General features: G+C 39.5%; 2 protein-coding genes across 19 annotated transcripts in view; one reads left to right on the forward strand and one right to left on the reverse strand.

Annotated features, from left to right (window-relative positions):
- FAM185A (family with sequence similarity 185 member A) overlaps positions 1-17,714 on the forward strand; it is a 99,510-nt gene that overhangs the window by 64,620 nt on the left and 17,176 nt on the right. The gene's annotated exons all lie outside the window — the stretch shown is intronic.
- The window catches only part of FBXL13 (F-box and leucine rich repeat protein 13), a 286,030-nt gene that overhangs the window by 14,200 nt on the left and 254,116 nt on the right, over positions 1-17,714 (reverse strand). For 15 of the 17 annotated variants that reach the window (XM_007982452.3, XM_007982454.3, XM_073009201.1 and 12 more), the window contains 2 exons: positions 11,100-11,263; positions 2,252-2,553 (listed from right to left, as the gene is read on the reverse strand). In XM_007982452.3, coding sequence (XP_007980643.1) covers positions 2,364-2,553; positions 11,100-11,263 — 354 coding nt within the window. In that variant the 3' untranslated portion in view covers positions 2,252-2,363. Of the gene's footprint in view, positions 1-36; positions 2,554-11,099; positions 11,264-17,714 lie in introns of those variants that run through there. The other 2 variants (XR_012090383.1, XM_007982429.3) reach the window with 2 other exon arrangements.

Genomic DNA, 17,714 nt, shown 5'->3' on the forward strand with positions numbered 1-17,714 from the left:
AGTTCACCCTTCATGAAATGAGAATGTATACAAGTCTGAAAGATACTCACACATTGGTATATTTGGTATGGTTGGGGTGTGTTATACTATTAAGTAGAGGAAACTGTGTGGCAGTGAGGCAATTTTTATAATCTTTTTTCACCTTCATGCAATTACATAAACATTTTCATGACTAAAAATAAATTAGCCAATCACAGCCAGAAAAGTCATAAGCATAATAGCAGTCAACTATATTTAAACTATTAATGGAATTGTACGTATTTGGATCACATTGTTAAGTCCCAGACAAAAAGAAAAAGCTGAAATATTTTACTCTCTTGGACACAGACCTATGAATATGAAATGTTTAAGGATTAAAGACCTAACTAATATCTTTGATATTTTGAGTACTTTGCACTGAGAACTTAAAAGATTTCTCTACCTTACTTCTTGGTTCCTTTCATAGCTCACTTTTTCTACTCCTTTTTTTCATTTATGTAGCTGTAAAATTTGTCTCCCTGGAATGAATGAATGTGTCTTCTGTTCTTGTTTAAGAGAGGATGTTATTCAAAGAGCTTTGGAGCAAGCTCTGAATGTAAAGCAACCTGCTAGGTTTCTGGAGAATACGTAACAGGGTATGTTTCTTACCGGGGTCTTCCCAGTGCAGGTGTCATTCCTTTAGAAAGCAATTGCCTCTTTTATAAGTTCCTCCAGTTGTGTGCATGAGGCACTTAGGAATCAGATTTTTGAAAACATCTTTAATGCAGCTGCCAGAAATTTCCAAATTTAGGTTAAAACCGTACTCTTATGTCATCTTATGTCTCTTGGCTATGGTTCTAAAACTTCCCATTGAAATGATTCTGTTGCCTGTGTGCCCACTCCTAAGAACCTTTCCACAGCTAAGTAATATTACCTTATTTCAAAAACTTTGCAAATCAACCTCAGTGGGGGAGAATTACTAAAAGCATTTAGCTAATACAGGGTAACCTATAATATTACTTTGTACAATCTTTTTAAAACTTTTCAAAATAACGATGCTTTAAGTTTTTAATCCTTGTTTGAAACTTGTGGAATACAAAAAGAGAACTCCATGTGAGAGATAAGTAATTGAGGAAATAGAAAGGTTAAAAGGCTGATCTGATATTGCTGACATAGCTTGTTTGCAGCAGTCAGAACAGAGTTGTGCTTTCTCTTGGACTGTGTCAACATCAGTGTTACATAATATCAAATAATGGTAAAAACCCACAGATGTGCTGGCTTCAGCAGCACATATACTAAAACCCACAGATTAAAGCTTATTAAAAACTAATATGTAGATATGCAATTAATAACCCATACTTCCTAGCATAAAATTGAGGGAGCATCTTTTTTGGCATAGCATAGTTTAAGAATTCCTCCATTGTGCAAATTTGATTAAAGAAATATCTTTCTGAGACATTGCAGGGACATTCTTTCTATTCAGATAGTTCTAGTTTCTATTTAATTTGCCCCTGACTAAGTCAAATGTTGAGATAAGTCCAGAGTTAATTGGTGGCATTTAGTTCTCTTTTGTTGTTAAATGTCTGGAAACCACAGGAAAGCCACATTTCCTTTGAAAATATTAATATACGTCTGTATTCTTTATAAAACTTTATAAAGCACCACAGATCCTTAAAGTTATGGCCCTGGCTCAAACTCTTAGTTTGACATATGGCCATCTCTGCTTTCTTTTTCCTTTCTAGAGAAAAATTTCTTAATTTCTTATCAAAAAAAAATCTCATCTCTCAGGGTTGTTTCATATAACTTTACATTTTATAATCTCATCCAAAAAAACTATTGGTTTGATTAAATTTAGGCAGAAATTTTATGTAGTCAGTACTTGATTTGGCTTCTTTTTGTTTGTTTGTTTTTTGTTTTGTTTTTGAGACAGAGTCTTGCTCTTTTGCCCAGGCTGGAGTGTAGTGGCGTGATCTAGGCTCACTGCAACCTCCGCCTCTCAGGTTCAAGCGAGTCCTCTGCCTCAGCCTCCCGAGTAGCTGGGATTACAGGCGCTCACCACCATAGCCAGCTAATTTTTGTAGTTTTAGTAGAGATGGAGTTTTACCATGTTGGCCAGGCTGGTCTCGAACTCCTGACCTTATGATCCACCTGCCTCAGCCTCCCAAAGTGCTAGGATTACAGGCATGAGCCACTGCTCCCGGCCTGGCTTCTTTTTTAAATTATGATTATTTAGACAGAAGAACTACTGATGTATTTGGAAATATTTGTAGTTGGAATAAGAATCAGAAGATGGTTTGTTGCTTGTTTACATTGTTATTGAGATTCAGCTAGTGAACATACTTGCAACAAATGGAGAAAACTTGTCAAGTTCTTGATTTGTTGTTTTTCCTGCTTGAGGCTGAAGGTCACGCTGCTTGCTCTTCACTGCTGTATGTTGACTTTTCCACTGTTAATTCTGAGGCTCCTTTAGATGGTGTTACATTGTCAAGCTCTGTAAGAGGGTCTCCTTCCCTATCATAGCCAAACCAACGTGGAGGGTCATTAGAGTTGTATTCCTGCTGCTGAACTTTAGATGACATTCTCTGAGCTGCCTTCCTGTAATAACAGTGCTTAGTATTAGCTAGTTGCAGAAGTAATCCCTAGTGCAGAATTTTCAAACTCAACCAAATTTGGAGTTAGAGAATTCACTGTCACAATTTGAATTCACATCAGACCTCTTTTGCCTTGCTGAGAGTGAGGAGATGGGTAAGTGTACAAATAAAGAGGGTCCCAAAGCCTCAGTAGCTCTGATTCAACCACTTCAGAAATTAACAGATACAGTGAATGGGTAAGGAAACTACACATGGCCATGGAAGAGAAACACTGAGGCCTCTATTTACACTGCTTTGAGTAAGCCCCTTCCTTGGTATTTCTAGTTTCTCTGATGAGGGAGTAACCTAACCACCCTACCTGTGAAGGCTGACCATGCACCAGGCCAGGAGCTCTTAACCCAGAGTTCACAGAATTCTTTTGACTACATGGATGAACTTCAGGGAGGTCCATGTACTCCCTGAAAGTTCATGCAGTTTTGTCTATAATACACATTTTTATGAGAAGGTTTGTGACTCAAAGGTGTCCATGACCAAAGTGATTAAAAAATACTGTTATAGTCTTTCTTAGGAGGAAATAAGAAAGTAAAGAAGGCATCAGAAAAAAGTATGTCTAACTTGAAAACAAAGCCATTGTGAGGACAGAAGGAAGAATTTCCTTTCCTAGAAAGTTGGTTTGAATCACGAGATTAGTACTAAAAAGGAGATGAGCAATTGACCACTTCTGTAGGATTAGAAATTAGTAACTGTGATGTTTACCCATGAAGGCACTACCTTCTCCACTCTTGCTGTATGTTACATTGAGTTATTAACTGCAAAATCTGGAAACTGAGTCATTGATATGGAGCTGGCATTACCATACACTTTGAGTTAAGTTTGTGCTGAATGGCGATATGAGTTCAGGTAAGGCAATGAAATAGGAAGAAAAAACCCCAACAACACAGAGATAGCAGTTTAAATTGCTGTTACAGTTAAATTGAACTTTAGATGTATTAAAATAATTGTAACCAAACTCAACAGGGAGATAACCAAAGCATTGCTAATTCTGCCTCTAAGCACATTGCTTTTTAACTGATATATCTGCTCTCACACAAAACTTCTACATACTTAAAGAACAAATTGAGTAAAAGCAATGATCATATACTAATTTCTAGTTTGAAGCCACCAATCCCTATGGACTAAAACTTGGCAAACAAGTTTATTCTCTTCAGAGAAATATTTATTCTCAGTTTTGAAAATGATAAGTTTATTGTCAAAGATAATGTTTTGCATTCTGTTAATTTTTTTTATCTTTTTTTAAGGTGCTATCCTGCATTTTAAACCTCTTATGTAATCTTTATATATCCTCATCGTAGAACATTACTATGCAAAAGTAATGGGTTTATATCTTTTGCTTCTCTTATATTATTCTCCTAATAATATTTCTCCCTTTTCAATTCTATAAAGGTGAACTTATCGTATCTTTCAACACACTGTCTGAACATTTTTCCCCCTAAGACTTACTGAAACGTAATACCAAATGTTGAGGCATATAACATTGGCACCATCAGTTTCATGTGAGTAAACAGTGTCCTAAACAGCAAGGCTCCATTGTTACCCTTCACCCATCTCTACCAGCCTAAACATTATCCATTTTTCAAAACTCCAAACCAATCCAGCCTCCTTGGAAATGGCTCAAACCCAATCTTCTCCTCCTCTAAATATCTATAGGAAATTGATCATAGAATTAATTTCTTTCTATTACATAGCTTTCTGGCATTAATAATTTATAATTTTAAACTTTGTCATTTTCCTTTTGTTTAAGAAGGTAGTAAGTTACTTAAGAGTTTATTACATTTCTTTGCAACTTTCTGAAACTTATCATGAATAGCTCAAACGAGAGATTTCAGCAGCTTACACCAAGAAGGGAAGTCCTTTAACCCTCTTGGCTTTTGCTGGTTTGCTGGTCTAGAAGGGCATTCTTATGTTCCTATTTCCAACACCCTCCTGCCTCCTGCCTCCCAAACACCAGAGTTCTGGACACACCCTGCAGTTCTCAGTTGTTCATAATCATTCAATGCCACTGAAGTTGACTATAGTACAAGAGTAGCACAGTTAGAGGCAACAATGATCTTGACCTACAGGAAAAGAAAATGCTTGTTTTAGGGAGTAAAAGATTTGCAAATCCTGATTCACTAAGTTACATCTTACCTTTAATGTCAGAAGAGCAACAGTTTTGAGGGTTCTAGGTAACTGGTAAGAGGATAAGTACTACTAATGATAAGTCTGGGAATGTGTAAATATTGAGTGCTATGGTTGCTTAGTCAGCTACAAGCCAGGGTAAATTAGATAGTAATTGTGATATAAAACAATTAGCAAGTAGTGGGGGTTTGAAAAAATAAGAAAAAGAAAGGTGAGAATGTTGACTCCTTAATATAAGAAAAACAGCAAGTGAACAGGGAGACAACTCCTTTAATGCAGTGTGATGGGACAGAATCGAAATGAGCTGCATGTTGAACCCCAGCCATGGGTGAAGTGCCCACTGGTATACACATTTCTTTAATGTACTCATTCCTTAATCCTCGTCCCCCTTACCCCAGCTCTGCTCGCCAGTCCACCCACAGACAGCTTTAGTGAAACCAAACATCAGTGGGTCCCCTGACTATTGGAAGTGATCCTTATTGACTGGAGGGGAGCAAAGGATCAGATCTCAGACGCACTCTCCTTCCAGACTCAAGTTCTGGGAGGTTAAGGCTTCCTCTACCTGGTGTGTCTTTAGGGCCTGTTTTAGTCCAAGTGCTTTCACAACAAGGGTGGTCTTAGGGAAAAACAGAAAATATGAATCTGTCCTGGAGCAAATCTAGGATTATTTTTAGAGAGCTATGGATACTAGTGTAGACTATTCCCTATTCCACTTCTTCCCTGCCCTTCAGAAAAGCCTTAGCCATGACTAGCTGTCCTCATCACCTTTGGCATCCTCACATGGACTGACTATCCTAAGACCCAGGACCTTGCCAAGAGAAGAGATTGGCAAGTGACTGCCAGAAGGTTTTTCTGAGTTCTTTATCATAGCATCCTATGTGTGTTTGCACAAATGTACCTTTAAAAAAAAAAATAGATTCAGGGTGTACATGTGCAGGTTTGTTATGTGGGTGTATTACATAATGCTGGGGTTTGGGCTGGTATTGAACCCATCAGCCAAATAGTGAATATCATGCCCAGTAGGTACTTTGTTAACCCTCACCATCCTCCCTGCCTCCCCACATTTGGAGTTCCCGGTGTTTATTGTTTCCATCTTTATGTCCAAGTGGTTAGCTCCCACTTTTAAGTGAGAACATGCAGTATTTGGTTTTCTGTTTCTGTGTTAATTCACTTAGGATAATGGCCTCCAGCTGCATCCATGTTGCTGCAAAGGACGTGATTTCATTATTTTTTATGACTGTGTAGCATCCCATGGTCTGAATGTACCACATTTTCTTTATCCAGTCCACTGCTGACAGGCACTTAGATTGATCCAATGACTTTGCTGTTGTGAATGATGCCACAATAAACATACAAGTGCAGGTGTCTTTTCGATAGAATTATTTCTTCTCCTTTGGGTAGATACCCAGTAGTGGGATTACTGGGTTAAATGGTTATTCTATTTTAGTTCTTTGAGAAGTTTGTATACTGCTTTCCATTTTGGCTGACCTAATTTACATTCCCACCACAGTGTATAAGCATTCCCTTTTTTCCATGTCCTCACCAGTATCTGTTATTTTTTGACTTTTTAATAATAGCCATTCTGATTAGTGTGAGATGATACTTCATTGTGAGTAATTTTGCATTTCTCTGATGATTAGTGATGTTGAGCATTTTTTCATATGTTTGTTGGCCACTTGTATGTCTTCTTTTGAGAGGTGTCCATTCATGTCTTTTGCCCACTTTTTAACGGGGTTGTTTGGTTTTTGCTTGTTGATTTGTTTAAGTTCTAGATTCTGGATAGTAGACCTTTGTCGGATGCATAATCTGCGAATATTTTTCTCCCATTATGTTTACTCTGTTGATTGTTTCTTTTGCTGTGCAGAAGCTCTTACACATGTATTTTGAATGGTATCAGGAACGTTAAAAATGTAGAAACTACATTTCTGCGAGAAACCTCTCTCTCTCTCCCTCTCCCCCACCCCTCCCCTTTCTGTCTTAATAGCTTGATGCTGTAGTATGATCAGCACATGGGAGCTAGGAAATATTGAAAAGAAAATGTATTCTTAGGAACCACTGTGTGTTCTAAATTTCATAGAGCACATATGGAATCCTTTGACTGCATTCCATTCTGCTTTGGCCTAAGTGACTGTGAGACCCTGTATGAAATGATTTGGGAATTGAACCAATCTGCTGCAGTGGTTAGTCATCATTACTTATTTAACCTGGTGAGAGAGGTTTCTTTGGATCAGTATAGAACAGTGATTCTCAAACATGATATGTCACAGTTGTAATGTTTCACATTAGGTGGTTAATAACAACACTGTACTGAAGTTTTTTAGTGATTTTTGTTTCTTATAAATTAAAAGGGATTCAGGGTTAGCCCTGTAGTAACATTGTGTGCCCTAGCTCACATTTCCTTCTAATCTCTTGAGTAGGCAAAAAAAGGGAATGTTGGAGCCACCACCAAGGATTGCTCATAATCCATAGCCTGTCTTATAAATGTGCATCAGACATAAATTGGGCACAGCAGAGCACGTGTCTCCCCTTACTGACCACATCCCTTGAATGTCAGAGCTTTCAAAAAGCTTGAGAATGTAATCTAAAGGCAAAAAGCAGCACAGTATGACCTAGGTACAAAGTAGGGCTCTCCTTATTTGTGTGGCTGTGGGCACGTTATTTAACCTGTTTAAACTAGTTTCCTTATCCATTTTGATGATAAAGTGTATCTGTGAGGATTCTATAATATCTGTAAAATAGGATTTAGCACAGTACGTGGCAAATAATTGTTAAATAACATTATTTGTTCATACCGATAATAAAAGTCAACAGTTCCACATCAGAAAGGCTTGAACCTTTCCATGAGCTGGAGAGGAGAACTCTGATAAGAGTTTTATGTTTTAGCAACACAGATCTCCTAGAATGCCTGAGAGTAGGAATTGCTCGAGTTTACGCTTCTAGCAACTGCTAAGAAGGCCCTCCAGGAATCTTCATACTGTGATCTGGGGCTCTGAAGGCCACTAAGACTTTCTCTACTCGTTCTCTAGAATTGAAGGTTTTGGGCTCCAGATGCAAATACACCAGAAAGTTCCCTTTACTTTTTTCAAAAATTTATTTCCAACTTTTATTTTAGGTTCAGGAGTACATGTACAAGATGTACAGGTTTGTGACATAGGTAAACGTGTGCCATGGTGGTTTGCTGCACAGATCATTCCATCACCCAAGTATTAAGCCCAGTATCCATTAGTTATTCTTCCTAATTCTCTCCCTTTTCCCACCCTCCACCCTCCAACAGGCCCCAGTGTGTGTTGTTCCCATCCATGTGTTCTCATCATTTAGCTCCCACTTATAAGTGCAAACATGCATTATTTGGTTTTCTGTTCTTGAATTAGCCTTTTCGCTAACTATACAATTAGTGATTCTTCAGGTTCTCTGTGGTTCAGGCCCTCCTGGGTTGTGGGGGCCGTTGTGAAGGTCTTTCTTCCTCTCTCTCACTCCTTCTACCTTGTTGCCTTTCCCCACAGAGGGCCATAAATTGAATGGCTGGCTGTCACAGCTGCTTCAAATACAAACAGCTTGTCATGTTTTCTGATCATAGTTGTTACTTATTCTTCCCTGAAATAAAGGCGCCTTTATCTTGCATCCACATGGCGCTTCTGGGGTCACTTCCTGGAAACCCTTCAGACTCTGGGGTTGGTAGGATGCCAGACATATCTTCTGTGGGAAACTCTCCTGCAAAAGAGCTACAGCCAATTTGCTCATTGACCAAAAGTTTGCTACTCCTCTGGTTCAGAAAGGGTGAGCTGAGCAGACCTCTTTGATTTGCAAAGCTGGCGCAGTAATTTCAAATTCCACTGAGTATGAGGGAATTTATGTATAAAACAGCCTCTTCTGACAGCTGTAATTGGATCTTAAGGGCTGCACTATACATTGTTTTCATGTTCAAAATGGAATCAAGCATGTGGAGAGCATTGCTTTGTGATTCAAAGTCACTGAGCTTCTTCCCAAGCCAGAAAAATCTCTCTTATTCCACTTGCCAAAGGTTCTGTTTCACCCAGACAAGACAAAGCCTCTGCAGTTGAGGGAGCCACACTGGCCCTGATTAGAGTGAGCATAGGTAAGGAATTAGAGATCATCAAGGGCTTGAGTTTTGAAGGGTCTACATACACTGTGCATTTCCAATTCCACCAAAGGATTTAAATGCAAAATGAAGCTGCTCCATAGAGCCCCCAGAGCTGATCCCAAAAAGCTGCCTGCAACTAGGCCTCCTTACCACTTCTCTAATCAAAAAATTTGAGGCCAGGGTATTTCAGGAGCCCCCTAACTGACAAGTAGCACCCTCTCCTAGATGTTGGACATAAAGACAGATGTTTCTGGAGCCTTACTAGTCCAAACACTGGGACTCTCCAAGCTACTCTGCAGTGAGGACTGTCTTTCTCCATCGCTAGATAAAGATGGAATCAAGGGATTCTAGGCCTCTTTCCTGCTAGAGCTAAGCAAAGGTGGAGCTTTCAGGGAGACTAAAGGGTAGTGGTGTGGCCTCTTTAGACAACAAAGTGCACACAAAAAACCAGCCCCTTTCTAAGCATTAGGGCCAAGTCTCTGCCTGCTTCTTGTGGATGGGGACAGCCAAGTTTGATTGCAGAAGACAAAATAGGTCTTTGGCTGTCACGGCTTAGACAATGGAATTTTTCATAGCTATAGCTGGTTAATTAGAGTTCTGCATTGGGGTCTTGGGACAAAGCCCAGCTAGTAGCCAAGTCTTACTATGCCTTGTTTTATTTTTTTGCACGTATATTTTTTAAATCTAGGGACCCAGCAAGAAGACTGAGCAGTTAAAGGCAGGATTCGGATGTTACTGGATATGCTGGGTCTTCTTGACCAGTCACTATATTAATTATACTTCAGTGTCCCATATGTCTTGGTCTATTTTGTGTTGCTATAACAGAATACTACAGACTGGGTAATTTATAAAGAAAAGAAATTTATTTCTTATAGTTATAGAGGCTGGGAAGTCCAATATCAGGTGCCAGCAATTGGCAGGGGCCGCCTTCTTGTATCATCCCATGGCAGGAGAGAAGGAGCCCTAACTCATCCTTTTATCAGGAACCCACTCCCATGATAACTCACTCACTTCCACGATAATGGCATTTGTCTATTCATGAGGGCAGAGCCCTCATCACCTAATCACCTCTGAAAAGGTCACACCTCTCAATAATGTTGCATTGAGGATTAATTTTCAACACATGAACTTGGAGGAACACATTCAAACCATAGCATCACACCATGATTAGGTTCAAAGAGCCCCTTGCCAGAAAATCTCCATTCATTCTAGAATCTTACTTATTAGAAGTTCAGTAATATTACCTCTTATAAATAGTGATTGGCAAAATACAATCAAAAGATTAAAAGCTAAATTCCTTTGAGTAACACATTATTCATTCACTGTCATCTTGCCCAAAGTTGTCTGTTAATGATCTAACAAGTTTGGCAGAGACTCCTAGGACCCTATTTCATTGTATGTTCTTTAAATGAGGTTAATAGTATTCATATCAGAGTTATCTCCAGACCTATCATGAAGGGTTGAGTCTCCACCCCTCCTCAAAAATTTTCAAGGACCTACCCCCTTCTCTCTGATCCAGCTCCAGCTGGCTGCCCTCCCACTGCAGGCCTGGGCCCAGTGGGAATGGCTGTTTTACAAGTAATTTTTCTTTCTTTTTTCCATTTCATTTTAACTCACACTTCCTTGGATAAGAAACCATTTTCTTCCTCAGGCCTCAAGTAACCAGAGCTCATGGTTCAGCTCATGCCATAACTACTTAATTAAGAAAGTTCCTCTGTGAAATCTACATGCATAGGCCACATTGTGCACTTTATACTTGATAATATTAATTCTTGGTATTAATTTTTCACACCTGCCCAATAGAACCTTATCTTCTATTTCAGGGAATGGTCAAGGATTCTCATTTTAAGCATTTCATATGTTACTTTATCAGGTCAGTTAAAATACTTGCACATTTTTGCCCTCAGTCAAGAGGCAAAAACTTGTGAGCTTGTTTAATCAGATGATTCTCGTAATCCTCTAGGGGAGATTAACTGAATGGACTGTATTTTGAGAAATGAGCAGAGAAAGAGCTAGAGTTAAAGCTTTGGACACCTGCTTAGTCAAGGAAGGGAAGATGCTTAAAGTAAAAGGCCTACTGGAAAAGGGATAGGAAACCACAAAGGCCATTTTAGAACAGCTCACAATGTTAGCTTCAATTAGGCAAAAAATAAAATGAAATGAAACTTCCTAACACTGAAAGCTGCTATGTATTATGAACCTTATAGCCATATACTATGTTTTCTCAGAAAGTAGTTCTCAAAGTTTGTCATAGTCAGGTACATACTTACTTGGAAATATTTGTGCAGTATTGCATCTTAAGGATCCGGAGTTGTTTGCAGCCTATCTGAAGGTCCTCAAGGATTTGGTCAGTAAGCAGGACACAACCAGAGATATCCAAAATGTGCAGGTAATGGCATTTTGCCGATAACATCTCCATCGCTGAGTCAGTAATCTGAACACAGAGTCAAAGTAAGTACTGGCTATTCAAACACTATCTCAGGGAAGAACGGTGCCTTAGTCACTTTGGGCGACTATTATAAACTACCACAGACTGTGTAGCTTAAACATCAAAAATTTATTTCTCACAGCTCTAGAGGCTGGGAAGTCCAAGATCAAGATAAAGATAGAGCTACCTGCAATTGGTGTCTTGGGAAGTCCCTCCTTATTTGCAGATGCCTCCATTCTTGCTATCTTCTAACATGGCAGAGAGAGAGAGAGAGAGCTCTAGTCTTTCTCTTCTTATATGGCCATAATCCCATCATGAGAGCTCTACCCTTATGATCTCTTCTAAACCTGTTTACTTCCAAAGGCCCCACTTTCTATTACTGTCACAGTGGGAGTTAGGGTTTCAACATAAGAATTTTTGAAGGACAAACATTCAATTCATAACAAATAGAGTAACAAAATCAGACACTTGCAAATTCTCTTTCCCCCAGCTTGTCACATAATGGGCCTACAATTCAAGTGAGTTGTTTAGCTGTTTCTAAATAAGGTCAGAACAGTAAAATATCTGCCTCAAGTAGCACCAATAGAAATTATGATCTTAGCAAGGCACGGTGGCTCATGCCTATAATCCCAGCACTTTGGTAGGCTGAGGCAGGCAGATTACTAGAGCCCAGTTCGAGACCAGCCTGGGCCACGTGGTGAAACTCGCAATACAAAATACAAAAATTAGCTGGGCATGGTGGCACGTGCCTGTAGTCCCAGCTACTTGGGAGGCTGAGGTGGGAGGATTGTTTGAGCCTGGGAGGTCAGTGATGCAGTGAGTCGAGATCATGCCACTGCACTGGGTGACACAGCCTCAGTGACAGAGCGGGATCCTGTGCCCCACGCGCCCCTCCCCCCCCCCCCCCCCCCACACACACAAAGTTGTGATCTTGCTGTTATTTTCATTTAAGAGTCCTCTGGTTTGGATGAGAAACTTCATCAAAATTTTTTAGTAAACCTGTTACACCAATATGAGCAACTTATGAAATACTATAGAGATGGGATTTGGCTTTAAGTTTAAAATCCTCTCTAAGGCATCATCAATGTGAAAATATATGTTTAACAACATTACATGTTACAAAACTACAAAATATATATCCTCCGAAGTTAATCTGCAGACAGGCTCATATTACTATGAGAAGGGACCTGGACATCACTGATGGTTTAGATGTAAAAAAGATGGAGTAACCTAGTTCTGGAAAGGGACAAGTAGGCGAGACAGATGTTTGGAAGCAAGGGGAGAATGAGAAGCAGAAGCCACAGATACTACACAAATCCCACTCTGAAATATCCTGCCAAGGGTTCCAACATCTCACAGTTTTGCCCAGATGTCCTACAGAGGTAATTCAACTATACTACTTAGATTATTTCACTCACTCCAGGACTAGCTTTCAAATTTATAGCTAAACTGAGCCTTGCTGCAGAATCAACTAGATTACTCTCTCCAAAGGAATTTTTTTCCAACTGCATTCAATTTCTTATTTTAAATGTTTGAATATTCTAAAAAACATAGGCCATGAGGCTTGGCTCTTGTTTTAACATAAAGTTAAAAGAATTATCAAAAAAAAAAAAAAAAAAGAATTATCCAGAAAAACACTTCAGTTTGAAATATATACTTTTTAACTTTGGAAAAAGAGATGCTGTCATTGTCTAAACATGCTTTGTTTCCAGAACACGCTCAGGACCAAGGTTAAACATTACAACTGACTCCACAAAAATGTCTCAGACATTCCTGCCATAATAGGTTGATCTCTTAGGATCTGATGTCATTGATAAAAGAAAAAAAAAAAAAAAGCCCTCAGAATTGTAGAAAACAGGAAGGACAACAAAGTGATGGAAAAGTCCAGGGGAGGTGGAGTTCAGAGTAGCAGGTTTGATTTGATACTAGGAGAGCTGAAAAAGAGCCTGACAGTTCCTGCAGATCAGTAGCTCAAGTTGTTCAATGACTGACATGATGTCGTTGGGATTTATGGATTAAGGGCTGGAAACTGGAGATGGAAATAATTTTGCTACATTTTTAACTCCCAGATATAAGGGCCTGGTCTCAGCCTCATTGGGCAGATTGTGTTACTTCCAAAACAACTACTTTTGATTCCTTGAAAAAATGTTTTGGTTTATTTTTAAATGAAATTATTTTATATTTTAGAAATAATATAAGCACATTGCCAAAAAATAGCAATAATAGCAAAGGAAAACAATTACAAATTTATCACCTTAACATAACTACTTTTAGTGTTCTGGAATATTTCTTGCTAGTTCCCCATTCCTATCCCCATTAACAGATTTGTAAATATAGTAATTACATTTATTTTGCATCTTCCCTTTTTTTTTTTTCTCCTGTATTGCCCAAGCTGAAGTACAGTGGCACGAGTTTGGCTCACTGCAACCTCCGCCTCCCAGGTTCAAGCAATTCTCCCACCTCAGCCTCCTGTGTAGCTGAGATTACAGGCGCCCACCACCACGCCCAACTAATTTTTGTGTGTTTAGTAATGTTGGTCAGGCTGGTCTCAAACTGATGACCTCAAGTGATCCGCCCACCTTGGCCTCCTAAAGTGCTGGGATTACAGGCATGAGCCACCGTGCCTGGCCCTTTTTTTTTTTTTTTTTTTTCCCAAGTTGGGTTTCACCATGTTTCCCAGGCTGGCCTGGAACACTTGGGCTCAAGCTGTCTTCTTGTCGTAGCCTGCCAAGGGGCTGGAAACATAGCTGCACACCACCAAACCTTGCTTTCCTCTTGCTTTTTTGTTTTTCCTAGTGCATTCTCATACTACTGCACAGTCTTCATATTCACAATCTTTAATTATTATAAAATGTTTTATTTAGTAGATGTAGTTTAGTTTATCATTCACATATTTCTGGTCATTTCCATTGTTCTTAAGTTTTTACTATTTAAATAACATTTTGATGACTGTTCATAAATATAGTCTTTTCCAAGTTTTGGACTGTTTACCTTAGGATAGATTTCAGAAAGTGGATTTGTATGCTATAGGTTGAATGTTTGTTCCCTCCAAAACTCATGTTGAAACTTAATCCAAGATGTGGCAGTATTGAGAGGTAGGGCCCTTAAGAGGTGATCGGATCATGAAGGCTCTGCTCTCATCAATGGATTAATGTGTTATCATGGGAGTGGGACTGGTGGCTTTATAAGAAGAAGAAAGATCTGAACTAGCCTGTTAACATGCTCAGCTCCCTTGCCATGTGATGCCCTGCATTGCCTTGGAACTCTGCAGAGAGTCCTTGCCAGCAAGAAGGTTCTCCACCAAATGCTCCACCTTGACCTTGCCTCCAGAAATGTAATATTACTAAATAAATTTTGTTCTTATAAATTACCCAGTTTCAGGTATTCTGTTATACACAACAGAAAGTGGGCAAAGACAGGGTATGACCACTTTTGTGGCTCTTGTTTACGTATTTTCATATTGCTTCACAAAAGGATTATACCCATCTATAATGCTATCTACAATATAAGGACCAGTTTCACTGACCCCCTGCCAACCACTGGGCATTACCATTAAAAAATGTGTAATTTGGTAGGTAATAAATGATACTTCAAATAATAATGTTTTAACTTGGGATTTCTTTCTTATGTTGGATCTTTTTCCACATTGTTTACTAGTAGTATTTTCTCTGATTTACTCTGATTGAATCCCCCGGCTCTGGCACTCTTTAATTGTGACCATAGGTATAAGTTGCTTAAATTCTCTGAGCCTCAGTTTCCCCATTTGTAGAATGGTTACCCAAGATTGCCAAAGAACTAAAGGAGAACATGTATGTGACCAGTGACTAGCATAAAGTAAGCACTCAATAAATGGTAGCTATAATTTTGATTATTCATCTCCTTTGCCATTAATATATGGGATAGGTTTTTTTTTGTTTTTGTTCTTTTTTAGTAGAACTTCTTTATACAAAAGAGAGCTTGACTGTTGGCTTTCAGTTTGCTGAATTATACTTTTGTTTCTCCTCCCCTTTGCCCCCTCCCCTCCAAGTCCTGTTCTGATTGTGTTGGAAGTCAGGTAATTTTACTAGCACTTCCGGTGATCATCCCAAGAAAAAACTGCCTTGAAGATGGACGGCAAGAAAGGGGCTGAACAGTCCACAAAATGAACTTTTAGGTTAATGACAGTTGGTTTCATGAGATATTAACTAATGAAAATCTAATGCAGTAAGAAATAATGTGTTTTAAAGGTCAGGCCAAAAAAGAGAGTCCAAGTTTTTGCTCTAGCTTTTTGTTAAGCCCCTGAACTGTGGGAGGGCTTTTAAATATAATAAAAATATTTTTAATATAAGCTGGGCATGGTGGCTCATGCCTGTAATCCCAGCACTTTGAGAGGCTGAGGCAGGAGGATCACTTGAGCCCAGGAGTTTGAAATCAGCCTGGGCAACATGGTGAAACCCCATATCTACAAAAAATACAAAAATTAGCTGGGCATGCCTGTAGTCCAGCTACTCAGGAGGCTGAGGTGGGAGGATCACTTGAGCCTGGGAGGTTAAGGCTGCAGTGAGCTGTGATTGCACCATTACACTACAGCCTGGGAGACAGAGTGAGACCCTGTCTCATATATATATATATATAAAATATATATCTAATAAGTATATCTAATATATAATAAATATATCTAACATATAATATATAAGATATATTTCCAAGAGAGGGAGAGGCTCTTAGGAAATTATCTTCTTGCATATTATGTTATATTATGCTATATTTGGCTATTTCCTAAGAGCTCTATTGTATTATTTTCATTTGTTTGTGAGAATGTAGCTGTGGTAGATTAAAAATGGCCACAAATGCTTTGCAGCTACTCTCAGGAAGAAGTAGAGTCTGTTTCCTCACCTCTTGAATCTAAGCTAACCTTGTGACTTGCTTTGACCAAAGGAACGGAGCAGAAGTCATATTCTTCTGAGCCAGGCCTCAAGATGCCTTGCAGCTTCTACCTTTAGCCCTTAGCCTCTTGGAGTGTATTACTGCCCTTGAAGCAGCTCAGCTAGCTTGTTGGAGGATGAGACCACATGAAGCAGGAGGAAGCTATCCCAGCTGGGTCCCCTAGGCCAACCAGCTCTAAGGGGAGTCAAGAGATGACTGCTGCTGCTTGGGCAACCCTGGGGCCAACCACTATCAGAAGAACCATGCAGCCGAAACCAGCCCAAATTGCTGGCCCATAAGATTGTGAGAAAATAAAATGTAGTTGTCTTAAGCCACCGAGTTTGAGAGTGACTGGTTACATAGCAATAGATCAGCCAATACCATGTGCCAGAAATCTCACCCTTTGTAATATATAGTAAAATATGACCCATTGATCATTTCTTTAACTTATGACCATTTTGAAACCTCTAATTGATTTTCCTTATGGTCATTTTAAAACCTCGAAGCTGAAAGAATTTCCAAACATGTTAGCCAGCTGCACTAAGAAAATAAAGGTTGAAAAGGGTAGGGTTGTCATGGGGAATCCCAGAAGTAGCAAATCTCTTACTCCTCTCCCTTTACATTACAAGTCTGTGGAACTGGGATAAAGTTACCTCACTAAATCCTATTTGCTCAATACTCTATACCTTTCCACTCCTAATTTCCCCATCTGTAAAATGAGGGTAATTTAAAACAGACAAAAAATAGTATTTACTCTCATCTCCCAGTGTTTCAGTGGTCTGGAGACATTTCTCCAAATAATAAACTTTTTTGGGTAAAATGTTTTACCATATTAGTAATAAGAGAAATTCTGTGCATGCCCTGGGGATTTCTCCCAGCTCACAAGTTTGTGTAGCTTTAACTGAGCCCGGGGCCTTAAGGGAGAGCAGCCGGGCTTTGTGACCTGGCTCAATCACCTTCTCAGATGTATTTCACCTACAGGACAGTTCAAGTAACCTTGGGCACACCCCTTCTCTCCCTTTTGTAGATCGTCATTCTCAAGAATAACTATAGAATGTGCTGGGATGTAACATCCTGAGACTGAGGATAGGGGGTACTGACTGGAACAGCCAGGCTCTGTTCCAATTCCCCCGAGAAACAGGACATCTTTGTGCTTCAGCCCAGTGGGTCAAGTGAACCCCAGGTTATAAAACTCAAGGTGGTCGTCCACCTTCCAGAGTCCTTCAGCTGTGGTGCAAGTGGAACATTTACAGTTGAGATTTCATCCATCTTGAGCAGCTTTCCTGAGCCTTGGGAAACAGGCTCTCCAGGAACCCTGTCTCACCAGACTCAGACAAGTTGGTAACCAGTGCACAGTGGACCTGCTTCACGTCACCTACGCTTTTAGGACAGAAATGCAGTTCTAAAGCACTGGCCTGTTTTCACTTACCTTATCCCTCTCAGAGGTGTATTGCAGAGACATTTTGTCATTGTTCAGGGCTTCGCTTTAATTTTTCTCATTTCCCACCCCCTTTTCTTTCTAACCATTACTAACTCCTACTTCACATCAGTC

This window comes from Chlorocebus sabaeus, chromosome 21, assembly GCF_047675955.1.
Source record: "Chlorocebus sabaeus isolate Y175 chromosome 21, mChlSab1.0.hap1, whole genome shotgun sequence".
Taxonomy (NCBI): Eukaryota; Metazoa; Chordata; class Mammalia; order Primates; family Cercopithecidae; genus Chlorocebus; species Chlorocebus sabaeus.